Genomic DNA, 14,893 nt, shown 5'->3' with positions numbered 1-14,893 from the left:
CCTGGGCAGTGTCAGGCTGGTACTGCCTGGATGCACAGGTGGTACCTGCAGTGTCTGGGCACCACCCTGCCAAAAGGGCACATAGCTGGGGCCTCCAATCCCCATTTGTGGGGACCAGTGCTGAATGGTGCTCAGCTGAGGTCTCCCAGGTGAAGGAGATGAATCCTGAAACCTCAGGTACCTCGGAAATCTGCACATTAGAGTGACTCTAGCTGTCTCGCTCTAATATATAGATTTGCCAAAAAGTGATCCCACCCATTGTGGGTCTCACGAGATCGCGTTGCATCTCACAAGGTATTGCAAGCCGGGTGGATCCCAGGAGCTGGGTCTCCCAACGTTGATTGGCCATGCTGCACCAAGACGAGCTGCTTTTCTGGCGCAGCATAGCCTTGGATCGCGCCCACTATTTCAACTTTCTCAAGGTACTGTTGCGTCAGCATCTCTTCGAAGCAGATGAGGCTGCTGCACAATAGGAATCTCTGAATAAAGTGGCAGACATTAAAGCCTCTGTATAAAAAGGGGAATAGCACACATGAGCTCAGGCACAACCATTGGCTTGCCATGGTGCAAGCAAAACTCTAGATTATGAATGCTGACAGAGGCAAAACCCACAGAAGTGAGTGTAGTGTCTGATTCAGCTTCCGAGAGTGCTCAAACAGCAATGATGCCTGTGTTTATCGAAGAAGGTGGTGGCTGAATTGCGCTCAATCCTGAAGAACAACCTTATCCTTCAAGACACAGGGAGACACCCTGAGCTGTAGCTGTCGAGCTGATAACAACCTTGAACTTTCCAGAACCTGGTCCTGTTTCGGGGGTCAGCAGCTGAACTTTGTGGCATCTCATAATTGGCCACCCACAGCTGCATACCTGATTTTCTGAGAGCAGCTGACATCATCGCCTTCAGTACAGATGCAGCCAGTCAGACACAGAGGGATTTACCTCAATGGCAGGATTCCCTGGGGTACAGGGTAGTATAATTGCACAAGTTTATTCACAAAAGTCTAGTTATCTCAGGCACGAGCATTCATCAATCAGAAGGGCTTACATTCATTAGATATGCAGTTGGTGTGTGTCCATCGTAAGCAGTTCCTGAAGGTGCGCGCTAGGTTCCCTTTCAACTGTCATAATTAATTCTTCCTGAGGCAGTCACCGGTGCTGTAGCTGCAGCTGGTCATTCCATCACTCAACCTCTGTGAATGGTTCCTGGCAGACACTGGATTCCTACTGGCTTCTGATCCCACAGCGGATGTACAGGAGTGATGCAAGATTGGGGCATTAGCAAGGGTAGGGCGGGGGATTGGGCCCAGGTAGGGTGCTCTTTCTGAGGGTCGGTGCAGACGTGATGGGCCGAATGGCCACCTTCTGCACTGTAGGGATTCTATAAGTTAGATTTTATGAATCTAACATGGCCCTGCAAGAATTCCCAGCTTCATTGTCATCTGTATAACATGACCATTCAGAGGGCAGTGTAGCTGGAGGAGGTCCATGGTGGAGGGTGTCCCCCACCCTGCCAGAGAATAAGGATTCTGATGAGGCGAGGTCAGGACTACTTACATCTGACTGATGTGGTGACACACATGCCAGGATAGCAGGGAATTCCAGGATGCCCTGATCCTGGAACGCGGAATCACATATTTGTTACAGCACAGAAAGTGGCCATTCAGCCCATCATGTCTGCACCAGCTCTCCAAATGAGTAATGCACCTAGTGCCATTCCAACACCCTGTCCCCAAAATCGTGCAGCTTTTCTTTTCAGACAATAATCCAATTCCCTTTTTGAATTCCTCGACTGAACCTGCCTCCACCAGCCTCTCAGGCAGTGCATTCCAGGTCCTAACCACTCAGTGCATCAAAATGTTTCTCCTTATATCTCCATTGCCGCTTTTGCCAATTACCTTAAATTTGTGAACCTGGTTCTCAATACTCACCAGTGAGAACAATTTCTCCACATTTACTCCATCCAGGCCCCTGATATTTTTGAATAACTTGTCAAATCTCCTCTCAACCTTCACTTCGCCAGGAAAACAGTCCCAACTTCTCTAATCTATCCTGAAATTCCTCATCACTGAAAACATTTTTGTGCTCCCTCTAATGCCATTACCTCTTTCCTACAATGTGGCACCCAGAACTGGACGCAACACGACAGTTGAGGGCAAACCAATTTTACATACAAGTTTAGCCTTATAGTTCACTCTTATAGGCAATGCCCCATTAATAAAGCTTAGGATATTGTACAATTTATTAACTGTTCTCTCTCAACCTGCCACCTTTAATGACTTATGTACATATACACCCATGTCCCTCTGTTTTTGCACCCCTTGTAGGACTGTGTCCTTTATTTTATATCATCCCTTCATGGTCCTTCTACCAAAATATAATACTTCTTACTTCTCTGCATTGAACTTCATCTGTCACTTGTTCTTCCATTCCACCAACTTGTCCATGTCCCTTTGAAGTTCTCCAATATCCTCCCCACAATGCTTGCAAGTTTCATGTCATCTGTAAGTTTGGAAATTTTACCCTGTACACCAAGGTCTTGGTCATATTAGTGTTCTGGACATGAGGGCAAGGTGAATTGAATTGTTATTACTGCTCCCCTCTTCAGCGCGTGACAGCGATAGTTTAATTTATTTTCCTTAGTATCCTTTCTCTTGTTGAAATAGGCTGTGGTGTGTTTTCAGCCCCGGTTTAGGAGGTAAAATTGTAATAATAATCCCACAGCAAGTTCTTTACGGTGTAGTCCTGGGGACAGGCTGGCAAGAGGGAAAAAGACATAATGGATGAAAACAAAGTACCAAATAAAGGCCCTGATCGGAATCAATATTGGCTGTCTGCCAGACCACTCAAGTTAGTACAAAAACTCATCATCATTAAACTGAACTTTATGTTCACCCTTTAACACAAAAGAGAGAAAAGACCACGCTCTGAACATGTAACCAACTTCAAGACAGCATAGGAGCAATTTTGCAACAGGAAGAACGACAAAGAGGTCATCAGACTTCACAATTGGCTAATAGCTGGTCAGACATGAGTGTTTCAGAGGACAATGGATCTGATTAAATCACCCTTGTTAAACAGAAGTATCCTGTTTATTTCTATAAATGAGTTTAAGTCTTGAGAATACAGAACTCAGGCCAAATGTGTGTGTGTGTGTGGTGTGTCATGTTTCAGCACTACCAGAACTTGAATAACGAAGGGACATCAGAACACAGTCAGTGACAACCCAGTAACCCCCAGGAGTAACCATCACAGAAGAGGAACCCTGAGCTTGGAGCTCAGAGAAGATATCCACACCGAGTGATTGCAGCCTAGCCAGCTCCCTTCACTATTGTGGCTAATACTGAGATCTCAGTGGTGAGTCTGAGACACCTTTGTATTATATTCTCAGAAATTGTGATTAAGATAGCTATTCTGAATAGAAAAGTCCAAAATCCAGGTGTCTATATTGTGTCTGCAACAGCAATCAAGCAGGGTCTCCGTCAACAAAGGTGTAACAAAACCAGGATTTATTAACACAGTCAAAACCCAAGGCATGAATCGAAACACACATCCACACTCATGAGCATACAAGGTAGAAAGGCAGATAAGTTGCAAATTGTGAGTTACTTAAAAAAAATCAAAAACGTATTGATATTAATTCACATGAATAGCATCCAGTATGTCAATGTCAAATGACAGTTCTTTCAGGTGACTTCGTCTGGCTGAAGTCTTCGTTTTGGCCTTAGGAACTCATTTGCAGATGAGGTGGTTAAAGGTGCAGCGAAGTATCCTTGTTATTCTGGGAATTAGCTCACTTTGTGGGAAGAATACAGGAGTCTTTCTGGAGATCGGACGTCAAGAGTGATGGACGTCAGAGGGAGGCTGCTAGCCTGAAGTTTTTTTCTCTTGAAGTTGAACAGTAACAGTATACAATTTCAAAATTGTATAATCAAAGTAATTCGAACAGATCTAGGTCCAGTCATGTGACAAGGTAGTTTTGGGTTGGGTTATTCTGCTGATGTTGTACTTTAAGGACCCTCTTTAAAACTTATTGAACTGTGAGCCAGTAATTATGGAACCATTGTTGGAGATGCGGAGTCACAATAGCTCTGCCTTTGTTCAGAGCTGATTGGTACAGACATTTTGTCCACTACACCTTTTATGTTGGTTTGGCTGGAATGTTCATACAAGTCACATTCCAGGAGTTGATGACTTAGCATTTGTCTATTTTTAAAAACATGATTCAAACAAGAGATTATGAAAATAATTTTTCTTTCAGTCCTTCTCAGCATAACACTCACAAACTTCATATCATCTGCAGATTTAGAAATTATGCCCGATGCACACCAATATCTTGGTCATGTTAGCGAAAGCAAAGGTCCCAAAAGGGGCTTCTAGGGAACTCCACTACAAACCTTCCTCCAGTCCAAAAAGCATCCATTAACCACTACTCTCTGTTTCCTGTCACTCAATGTTGTATCCTTGTTCCCTCCCTTTTATTCCATGAAACACCTTTCCTGTGCCTGGAAGATCCTTCAATGGAAGCATCGAATCCGGACATCAAGTTTATATACAGCAATCCCTTATCCAGATTCGAAAGTCGTCAGGTCCACACCCATTGGAGATGAACAAGCAAAATGCAGCAAGTCTCCTGCAAGCACACATTGCCACATGACATCCTCATACTACACACACGGACAGAAATAAATAGTGAGGTCATGATTTTCCAGAACAAAACACATGAGTCCAGTTTCTTTTCATCCTTAGTCATTTAAATCACATTAAGGTGTCCATACTGGACAAAAGGTTTAGAATCTATGCCCAACTGAATTCCAGTGTGATGCTACTACTCTTTCTCTGTCCTCTTGTGTGAGTTCCTACATGGTGCTCTCCTTGTAGCTGGAGATGATATGGAGGCTGTCCTAGGTTTCCTGTGGCATGATTTCATGGAGTAGTATGTATGATAGCACCATAACTGGCTGCTCCAGCTACATTTGTGGAGGAGCACCTTCAGTCATGGGGATGTGGGATTTATTGCTTGTCTTGTGGGGGGCTATGGGGTCGACATGAGAAGATGGGGTCCCTTGAGCAGTGGCACCATCTACATCATCCTCAGCCCTTTCGTGGCCCACCTGCATGTCTGCATTTACCAGGTGCTGGAGAGTACCTGATTGCGTGTGCATGCATTCAGGGGACATCTCTGCAACATACTGGTCAATGATATAAAATGCATCCTACAATCTGTTCATGCCAGCTTGCTGCTCCTGCATCCAGAGGGTTGCTGAAAATGACGCTCCAGAGGGGATACATTTTTTTTCAATGGAGAAAGCTGATATGCCTGAGACATTGCAGTGCTCATATCAGGAATGGACACCTCCATTTTCCGCACAAAGATCTCTGGAAACTCTGTCAAATGTCCTCCTCCGCTTTGTAAATGGCCCCAAGGCTCAGCATCACTGCTGTGTAAGCAGGGCTCGAGCTGTTCAAAGCTGCCTTCTGCCTCATCGCCTATTCCTGCTCATGGGTGCTGTGATGCTGCACCTTGTGCCATCCAATTAAATGCCACCAGTAGCCCCACACTAAGATGTATGTATCTGCATTAGTGGAGAGATGTTGCCTGACTCCTATGATGGTGATTCCTCAGAGTGAAGTCATCATGTGGGGTATCCGTGCCGTCTACACGCAGCAGCTGGTGCTGACCCTCTGGCATTGGCCCTGCGTAAGAGAGAAAACATCAGTTACTCCCCCTCCTTCATCTCAGCAGCTGCTTCATCAGATGTCCAGCAGCACATCCAGTGGCATCTACTGCCTACAACTTCACAAAGTACAATGCTGCTCCAAGTCTCATTCATGGAGCATTCAATCAACTATCACTGTCTCTGTCGTTCACCAATCTCACCATCTGGGCATCAATATTGCCAGTTTGAACACTCCACCCCTGGAAAGACTCCTCTTATCGATATTGTATGATATTTTTTCATGTGATGTGAGGATGAAGATTTCAGCTACAGTTAACTTTCCCATTTGGCCATCATGACAATCAGAAATGATGATTCTGACATTGCTCTGACTCTGGGCTTCCATGACCATCCTCTCAAACATACACAGCTTTGATCCCTTTCCTCTAGTGAGGGTGGGCACTGAACATGCTATCTGTCTTGATGCCCTATTGCTCAGATACAGCCCCTTTAAGACTCTCATGACAGCCAGCTTGGCTTTACATGTGACTCAATTTACCAAACCTCAGGAGACGGTGTGAAAACATCTTCTGCACTGGACCCATGTCCTGCTCACACCCCTACAGCTGATGACCTCTTTGGCAACCACCAACCATGCCACCTTAGTTTTCCCCCCTCCTGCCAGTCTCTGGAAACAAAACGTTCCTCCTCATTCTCACCAACTATAGCACAATCTTTACAGAGGTGTCACTATCTGTGCGACCACCCTATCCTGATACACTGCCGCGTTAATGACCCAATGATATGTTTACTCAGGGTTTATACCCTCTGGTTGGATCCATTTTGAAGGCCTCACTGATGCTCTTTATGTGGGGTCTGCCACTTATATCTCCTAACTCTTGATTGTGCCTGCTGTCCATCATTATTCCTGGAGCATCCCACTAATTGGGTGCTTCCAGAAAAGTGCTGGCATGAATCACACTCTGACCTTTGCCGGAGTCAGGACCTGGGGATGGTCCCACCACCAGGATACCAATGATGTTGACGATATCCAGTCCAGACTTTGTTTAAAATATATAAGCAATTCACTTGAACAAAGTTTTCGAGATTGGTTTTTGTCCCTTTTTTTGCAATTATTTAAAACATCACCTGTGCAACATATTGCAAGAATATGAAGGAAGTTATTCCATCAATACAATTGACTGAATGGTATTTCAGCACCTTTGGATAAAAGGCCAATGCAAATGCTTCCACTCCACAATTATGCATAAAAATAAAACCAGACTTTTGAATTTGAAGGTTTCACCCATTCTCCCAAAGTTGGTAAAGGCATCAAAATGTATGAATAGTGATTCAGTTGACAAATGTAATGATGCCTTTATGAAATATATATATTTACTTAGAAAATTTGATTACACCATCATTTTGTACAATATAAACTTCAATTACTAACAAAGAATATGGGGAATGATTTCACTCAGAAGCATTTTGGACGATTTATGAAAGTGAAGGTAGGCGAACGCCCCCAAACAAATGGATGTTACATAAAAATCAGTTTTATAAGACACTAGTAATCCCATCACTGTGCTACACATGAGGGTCATATGTAATTGTAAAAACATGCTGGTGCTTTGATACTGAAATTTCATTAAGCACTGGTTTACATCCAAGTTTTATTGGAACATACAACCTATGTGAAGGGTTCAATCGATCATAAATGCATACCATTCATCTAATGCACATGTATTATGTACCAGATGCAAAAACACTCTTCTTGAAAAAAATCTAAAACCAGTTGCAGCAACTCTCTGACCAACTTCAGGGGTTTATAAGTAACGACAATAGCAGGATATGTGCTTTTAGACTACTGACCTCAACGGAACAGACCAAGTTAGGCACTACATCTCACAGCTGAAATTGTATGACACAATGAAAGATCCCTCTAGTGTTAATTTATTCAAGCAGCTAATTATACCCAGAAAATCATGCTTTGCATCAGCCTGCTAAAAAACACACAGCTCTGTTACTGAAAATCATGACATAGTTGAGACTTGCTTTTAGCACTGCTGCCTCACAGCGCTGATGACCCAGGTTCGATCCCGGCTCCAGGTCACTGTCAGTGTGGAGTTTGCACATTCTCCCGTGTCTACGTGAGTCTCACCCCCACAACCCAAAGATGTGCAGGTTAGGTAGATTGGCCTTGCTAATTGGAAACATTTTAATTGGAAAAAAATAATTGGGTACTCTAAATTTATATTTTTTAAAAAGTTGAGACCTGTTTGACAAAGAGTCATCCAGACTCGAAACAATAGCTCTGTTCTCGCTCCACAGATGCTGTCAGACATGCTGAGATTTTCCAGCATTTCTGTTTTTATTTCAGATTCCAGCGTTTGCAGGGATTTGCTTTCACCTGTCTGTATACTCCTTATTAATAGCTACCCTCGCCCCCACCCAACTCTATTGTAGGATCCTCAGTTCAAACCTTTCAGGAACATGGGAGATGCGCATCCCAATTTTAATCCCTGGCCCATTAGTGGCCATGCTTTCATATTATCAAGGTCTGGAATCCCGCCACCCACTCCCTAAATCACTTCACCTCCCTCTTTCCTTGAGATGCTCAGTAATACTGCCGAGTGCGAGGGCATACCGAGTGCGAGGAAAACATCTTACTGAGTGCGAGGGCATACCGAGTGAAATGAAGTGTGAGGGCCCTGTTTACAATGTATTTGGATTGGATTGGGTTTGTTTATTGTCACTTGTACCGAGGTACAGTGAAATATATTTTTCTGCGAGTAGCTCAACAGATCATTAAGTACATGGGAAGAAAAGGGAATAAAACAAAATACATAATAGGGCAACACAAGGTATACAATGTAACTACATAAGCACTGGCATCGGATGAAGTATACAGGGTGTAGTGTTAATGAGGTCAGTCCATAAGAGGGTAATTTAGGAGTCTGGTAACAGCGGGAAGAAGCTGTTTTTGAGTCTGTTTGTGCATGTTCTCAGACTTTTATATCTCCTGCCCGATTGAAGAAGTTGGAAGAGTGAGTAAGCCGGGTGGGAGGAGTCTTTGATTATGCTGCCCACTTTCCCTAGGCAGCGGGAGATGTAGATGGACTCAATGGATGGGAGGCAGGTTCATGTGATGGACTGGGCGGGTGTTTCACGACTCTCTGAAGTTTCTTGCGGTCCTGGGCCGAGCAGTTGCCATACCAGGCTGTGATGCAGCCAGATATTTGTTTTCCTTGTGTAACTACAATGTTGTGTTTTCGGTTCATACAGGTGTTTTGTACTGTATCGGTGCACGGATTCATGGTCCTTGTGAAATGAGGATGATTCATGGACCAGGTTTGATCTGTCTCTTTGTCAAGATGAAATGCTGGAGATTTCACTGTATTTTGCATGTTTCCTGTTTCATCTTGTTGTTTTGTACTTTGTCTTTGTATACAAAGGAACTGTTAATAAATTAAAATCTGCTCATTAATACACTCCACTAAGGGCAAGCATTTAGTCACCTGCTCTGAAATGTCCTTATGTTTCTTTGCGTCAAATTTCATTGGTTAAAACTATCTTTCAATGGTTTTACTATGTTCCAAATCCTATAGAAATTTTTCAATGGTTTTACATGTTCCCGATTCTATAGAAATGTTTTACTATGTTCCAGGTTCTATAGAAATGTTTCAATGTTTTTTTTTATGTTCCAGGCCTATAGAAATGTTTCAATGGTTTTACTCTGTTCTGGTCCTATGGAAATATTTCAAATGGTGTTACTATGTTCCAGGCCTATAGAAATGTTTCAAAGGTTTTTCTATGTTCCAGGTCCTATAGAAATGTTTCAATAGTTTTTCTATGTTCCAGGTCCTATAGAAATGTTCCAAAGGTTTTTCTATGTTCCAGGTCCTATAGAAATGGAAGTCGTTGTTGCTGAATTGCTGGTTAAAAAAGTTCACCTGTGGGCAGCACGGCGGTGCAGTGGTTAGTACTGCTTCCTCACGGTGCCGAGGTCCCAGGTTCGATCCCGGCTCTGGGCCACTGTCCGTGTGGAGTTTGCACATTCTCCCCGTGTCTGTGTGGGTTTCGCCCCCACAACCCGAAGCTGTGCAGGATAGGTGGACTGGCCACGCTAAATTGCCCCTTAATTGGAAAAAATTAATTGGATACTCTAAATTTATTTTTTTAAATGTCCACCTCATTCACCTTCAACCAGTTGCATGACATAATTATAATGGAGTGGTTGGCTAATCATAGCAACGAATCTCTATCAATCAGTCTGCAAGAGACACAAACAGCACACGAGGAAAATCTTAATGTTCTCACTGAGTTTCATGATTGAAAATGTCGTATTTATACAATATATTTTTTCGATTTCTTTTAGTCAAGGACTCCTTGCTACTATCCTTCTACGAATCACCCACTGTCTTGGCGAATTTAACTTCAAAGTTAGTTTGATTATACAGAGTCGCTACACTATTCAAAACCCAGACAGACTTCAGCTTTAATCTGTGGGGTATGTGATTCTGTTTGAGTGGGGGGTGGGAGCCGCGGATGATAAAAACTAAAGGTTTTGTTAAGTTTTTGTTAAACGCAGTCGCAATACAATACTGGAGGGCTTAAAAATTCAAATATGATTTCCCAATTAATTTAAACGCCATTTGTTCCGCCCCTATTCCACGCACTATCAACAATTGGCAAAGCGAAATACATACAATCTAATTTACAGGTACCTTGCAGACAGGGTGTCAGATACAATTACACACATTGGGTCCCTAAATACCATAATTTGGTATCAGTAACCTTTCACTGAGAACTCATTGCCAGTAACTCAAACCGCTGGCCAGATATTCAAATTAGATTGTGGGGCGGATGTTCTACTGGGAAAATTAACTAAACGCTTATTGCTTTATGGTGGCACAGAAGACTTGAAAATAGTCTTAAAATGCAAAAAAAAAAATGTAAAAATGCAGAAGAAAATTAGCAAAACAAAAATGCTCTCGATCTGTGGATCAGACAGGCGACACGAGAATGACATTGACAAATGGTTCCATTTGACATTGACCCGCAGCACGTTTTATCCAAGAATACAATTTGGGGATTTTTCATTGACTTTCGGGTTAAGCCTCTCGTTCCACTTTACCGAGCGAGACTGTTACCATGCGTTTAAAGATTTCAACTGAAATGTGGAGGAGTCGCATCCAGTGTAGATTCCAAACTAGAAGGGCCCAAAAAACAATTATTTTAACGAGACAGAGAAAAAAAAATAACATTTCGAATAAGCAACTGTTGTATTTTGAGACGCCGAAGCTGACTACTGGGCGCTTTGCAATCTGGTTAACACGTCAACGTGAAGATAATGATTTGTGTTGTGACTGCTGGATCAGGACACATTACAGGGAGAACTCAACTCAATCACACTGACGTACAGACGACAGTGTGGGGAGGACACGTAAAGTTTGGAACGAAAATAACCAACCGGCATCCTGGAAATAAACCGAAGAGGCACATATTGACCAAAGAGGCACATATTGACTAAGATACTGGTCGTTTCGCACGCACGCCTTTTGCTCCCGGGCTATACCTAACGACTCGACATTGACCCCCATTGATACAAATCATCTTTAGAATGGAAATCGGCTGCTAATGGTTTCAGCCGTGTTTACGTCATCTCATGAAGCCCATTCATATCTATAAAATGCAGCAATAGTAAACAATGTACCAGGGCATTGCAAGTTCAATGCCTGGCATGTGATTCAGGGGGGATAAACCGAGCCATTTTTCTATTATAAACTCCACAAACACCGACATGTCTCGAATTAGCCATTCCTCCCTTTCCAGGAGATACATTTGAAGAGATTTTAGTTGAAATATTTAGAGGAAAGACAGTCACGACCCCCCCCCCCCCCCCCCCATCCAAAAAAACAACCTCCCAGACCTTTCTCCTGCGGACTCCCCCGATGGGCACATTTTTGTTCAGTAAACATCCCAGTTTCTCCTAAGGATAGGACTATGTTAGCTGTCCTGCTATCGAAGCGTCTCTTTCACATTGTCCTCTTAACATTATGTCTGGAAGATGAAAGTTCACCGAGAACACTTTCCAAACTTTTTCTTTACATGTTTCCAAGCAAAAAAGTATCTCTTGACAACAAGAACGTTATTTGCCCCGCCGCCGAGTTAAAAGACCCGCCCAGATCACACGTCTGGTTAAATACAATGAAAGGACAATACAATAGCTTTGGCAACACGAACAAGTAGTGTATTAGAGATGGCGAAGTTTATACTTCCTGACTTGTTACATGAGTTGGAGGGTTTGGGGGATTTGTACAGAACTAAGACACCACTATTTCAGACTTCTCTAGAGTTGCTCACCTGAACTCGGGCTTGAGGTCCGGCCTCAAGCCATAAAAGGAGGTGGAGAGAGTCAGCAGCCACAGAGGCTTGTACTGCCCGTGTTCACATTCCAGGTAGGGCGCCGACCACTTGATGTGAGTTTTATCCACCAGATACCTCATGCCCCTCTTCCGCATCGGATGATTGAGCGACCTGAACTCGTCCCTCAGGAGCTTCCTGTGGAGGTAGGACTCAGGAGCACGCTGCTGCTTGAGGCGGTCAAACCACTCTGTCTCGATGCTGTGGTTGTTGCCCAAGTGGCGAGCGCTGGCTGACAGATCCTGGAGGAAGATCTGGTCGTCTATCCTGGTGGCCTGGAGAAAGAGCTGGGGAGGGGAGGTGAACGGCTGGACATCAAAAGTCACCACCGCTCGGTGGACCTTGGGATCACCCTCCAGAATACTCCTGACCAGAGCATGATACCACTCCACATCCTCCTTAACAGTCAGTTCCCGAACCCCATTCGTTTGTAAGATCATGTTTAAGAAATTGGTGGCGTGGACCACGGTATCCATGGCACTGTGGAGTGACGGATGGATGTTCATTGAATGCGAGGCCTCTTTTAAATTTGGCAATTGGTACCTCTTGGTACAGTTAGCATAGCCAAGCTTGGAGGGATCTCCACTATGAAGGAAAGCCCAGACAGGAGTGGGAAGGCTGTCGTGTTGTTGATATGAGCTGCCGCCTCTGCCGCTCCCGGTGGATCTGATCGCATGTGATGGGTTGGGGGACTGGTGTCTGTTGTAAATAGGTTGCCTCTCGTAAGTGTCCACTTGCTCCCTCTCTCGCGCGGACCGTCCGCCCGAGCCGGGGCTGGATCCCAGGATGAATCCCAACTGGACGTAGAGGACCAAAGGCAGCAACAGGAAGCCAGCCATCTCGTCTGCCAAAGTCGGTTTCCCCCCACCCTACCCCTCCCCGCCACCTTTTCGAGTCAGTTTATGGCGGCAAAAAGAGCGTGGAAGCTGAGAGAATAGAATGGAGACATTGCCTGAAGGAGTCTCACAGCAACGCAACGTCCAAGGGCTGAGATGTCAACACAGCCTCAGCTCTATAAATACACAGCACACACACACACACACGGACTGACGGACGGAGCAGAGCAGGTCACCCCGGCTTCTCTCACTGATGCTATAGTTAGTCGCTTACGTCTCCATCCCCACCGATTGCATTGCTGCCTTTGCAAAGGTTCTTCAGCGGCTTCTCAAGATCTCCGCGGCCAGAAGAAGGGCAGTGCTCACGCGTCCCGGTGACTTTCTCCAGCCCCCATCGCCACCCGCAGGATCTCTTGGAGACACTTTCCAGCAGTGGAGCCGGGGAAGGCAGCCCCGGCGAAGGCAGCTGGGGTTATGAACACTGGCACGCGCGAGCTTTTCATTCCACACTTTTCCTCTTATATTTCCTCTCCCTCCCTCCTTCCCCCGCTTTCCAAAAAAAAAAATCGCTCGACAGCTCCACCCAGCCTGTCAGAGTGAAGTGAGGTGAAGTGAAGTGAGTGTCCGCCGGGCGCCCCGGCTCCAAGCACAGCCCCGGCTGGCTGGCTCTCTGCTCAAACAGCCCGCCCTCCCCCGGCCCTCCCACTGGCCGCCGCTGGCGCCGGCAGCCGCGTCACCGCAGCTCTCCCGCCTCGGGTTGGCCCCGGCTCCTGTCAATCAATGACCGGACCGGCAGGTTGGTCAGGCTGTGGGTGGGCGGGGGGGGAGGGGAGCTGCTGCCAGTCTGGCTTCACCAACACAACAATATGAGCGGCCTGTCCCCCTCGGCTGCCCGGGCTGGAGGGAGCTGAGCGGCCAAGCGGAGCAGCCACGGTGTGCGCGGCCGTGCGGGCGTGGGTTGCAGGGTTAGGCTTTGCACACACCCGCAGGCTGTGATCCGGCCTCATGTTATTCTCTCACACCCCAGCAATTTTGATCCAACTCTTCATCAAATTCCAGACCCCGCAGTGTCTTTTCTCTTCCTTCATACATACGTGCGCATATCCCTGCCCTGAATAATTTGACAATGATGTTATGCCCGTTTTCCACCCGGACAAACAAATGTACCACTGTCTTGTGCAAAGTGCTGACGGGAGGCAACTTGGCGATGTTGGATTTTGGTGCTGAAAGAACAGCGCTGCGAGCGAGCGCGCGATCCGGAGCATTCAATCGTGACCCCGGGAGGGAGGGCGAGGCTCCTTGCAGCAGGTCTTCCCAATGCAAACATTCCGAGCGAAAGTGATGATCGACCCGGCGCTGCTCATTTCTTGCCTGATCAAGGAGCAAATCTGCAGAAAAGGTTGGAAAATATCGACCAAAAAGAGGTCATTCAAATTCATCAGGTTGCCCCAGAAATACAACTTTTCTTCTTCAGTGGCAGGGCATCAACCGTAATGACGTCTCTTTTGGTTGTTTCGGCGAAATGTTACACTTCAGTTTTATGAATTGGCTGCCATCACCATATTTGTGTCTCTGGGGGGAAAATGCGAGGGTCATTGCGAAAACGGACCAGTTTGAGACTATTAAAGAAAATACAGTTTGTTCATGTCGATTTAAAGGAGAACCCATTTATTTAATATGATATGGAGGGATGGCTATTTGTGAACACTGCCTAGAAACGTAAGTTCAAGAGTAGCGAATTCATCTCTTATGTATTTCTGATCTCAAAGATGCCAATGCCTGTAGGCTGCAAAACAACTTTGCTTTCTACAATGTGCACATTCAGACAGACAATGAAAGTTTTTATTTACACCCGCTGCAGCTAAGGTACTTTTAAGTGGCATTAATTTACCCAGTAAGAAAACAGTTCAAGGCACCAAATTGCAAACGAATTGGGTTATCATCATTCGAGGGTTCATGGGGGAGAACATTAAA

At 45.1% G+C, this 14,893-nt stretch overlaps 1 protein-coding gene across 1 annotated transcript in view; it reads right to left on the bottom strand.

Moving 5' to 3' along the window:
• Positions 1-13,564, bottom strand: part of gpr158a (G protein-coupled receptor 158a) — an 827,720-nt gene extending 814,156 nt beyond the window's left edge. Inside the window, exon 1 of the mRNA XM_038798141.1 lies at positions 12,024-13,564. Coding sequence (XP_038654069.1) covers positions 12,024-12,922 — 899 coding nt within the window. The 5' untranslated portion in view covers positions 12,923-13,564. The remainder of the gene's footprint in view (positions 1-12,023) is intronic.
• Positions 13,565-14,893: the final 1,329 nt, after the last annotated feature.

This window comes from Scyliorhinus canicula, chromosome 5 (genome assembly GCF_902713615.1).
Source record: "Scyliorhinus canicula chromosome 5, sScyCan1.1, whole genome shotgun sequence".
Lineage (NCBI taxonomy): Eukaryota > Metazoa > Chordata > Chondrichthyes > Carcharhiniformes > Scyliorhinidae > Scyliorhinus > Scyliorhinus canicula.
The sequence above is the reverse complement of the archived record's forward strand: the minus strand, read 5'-3'. Positions and strand labels throughout refer to the sequence as shown.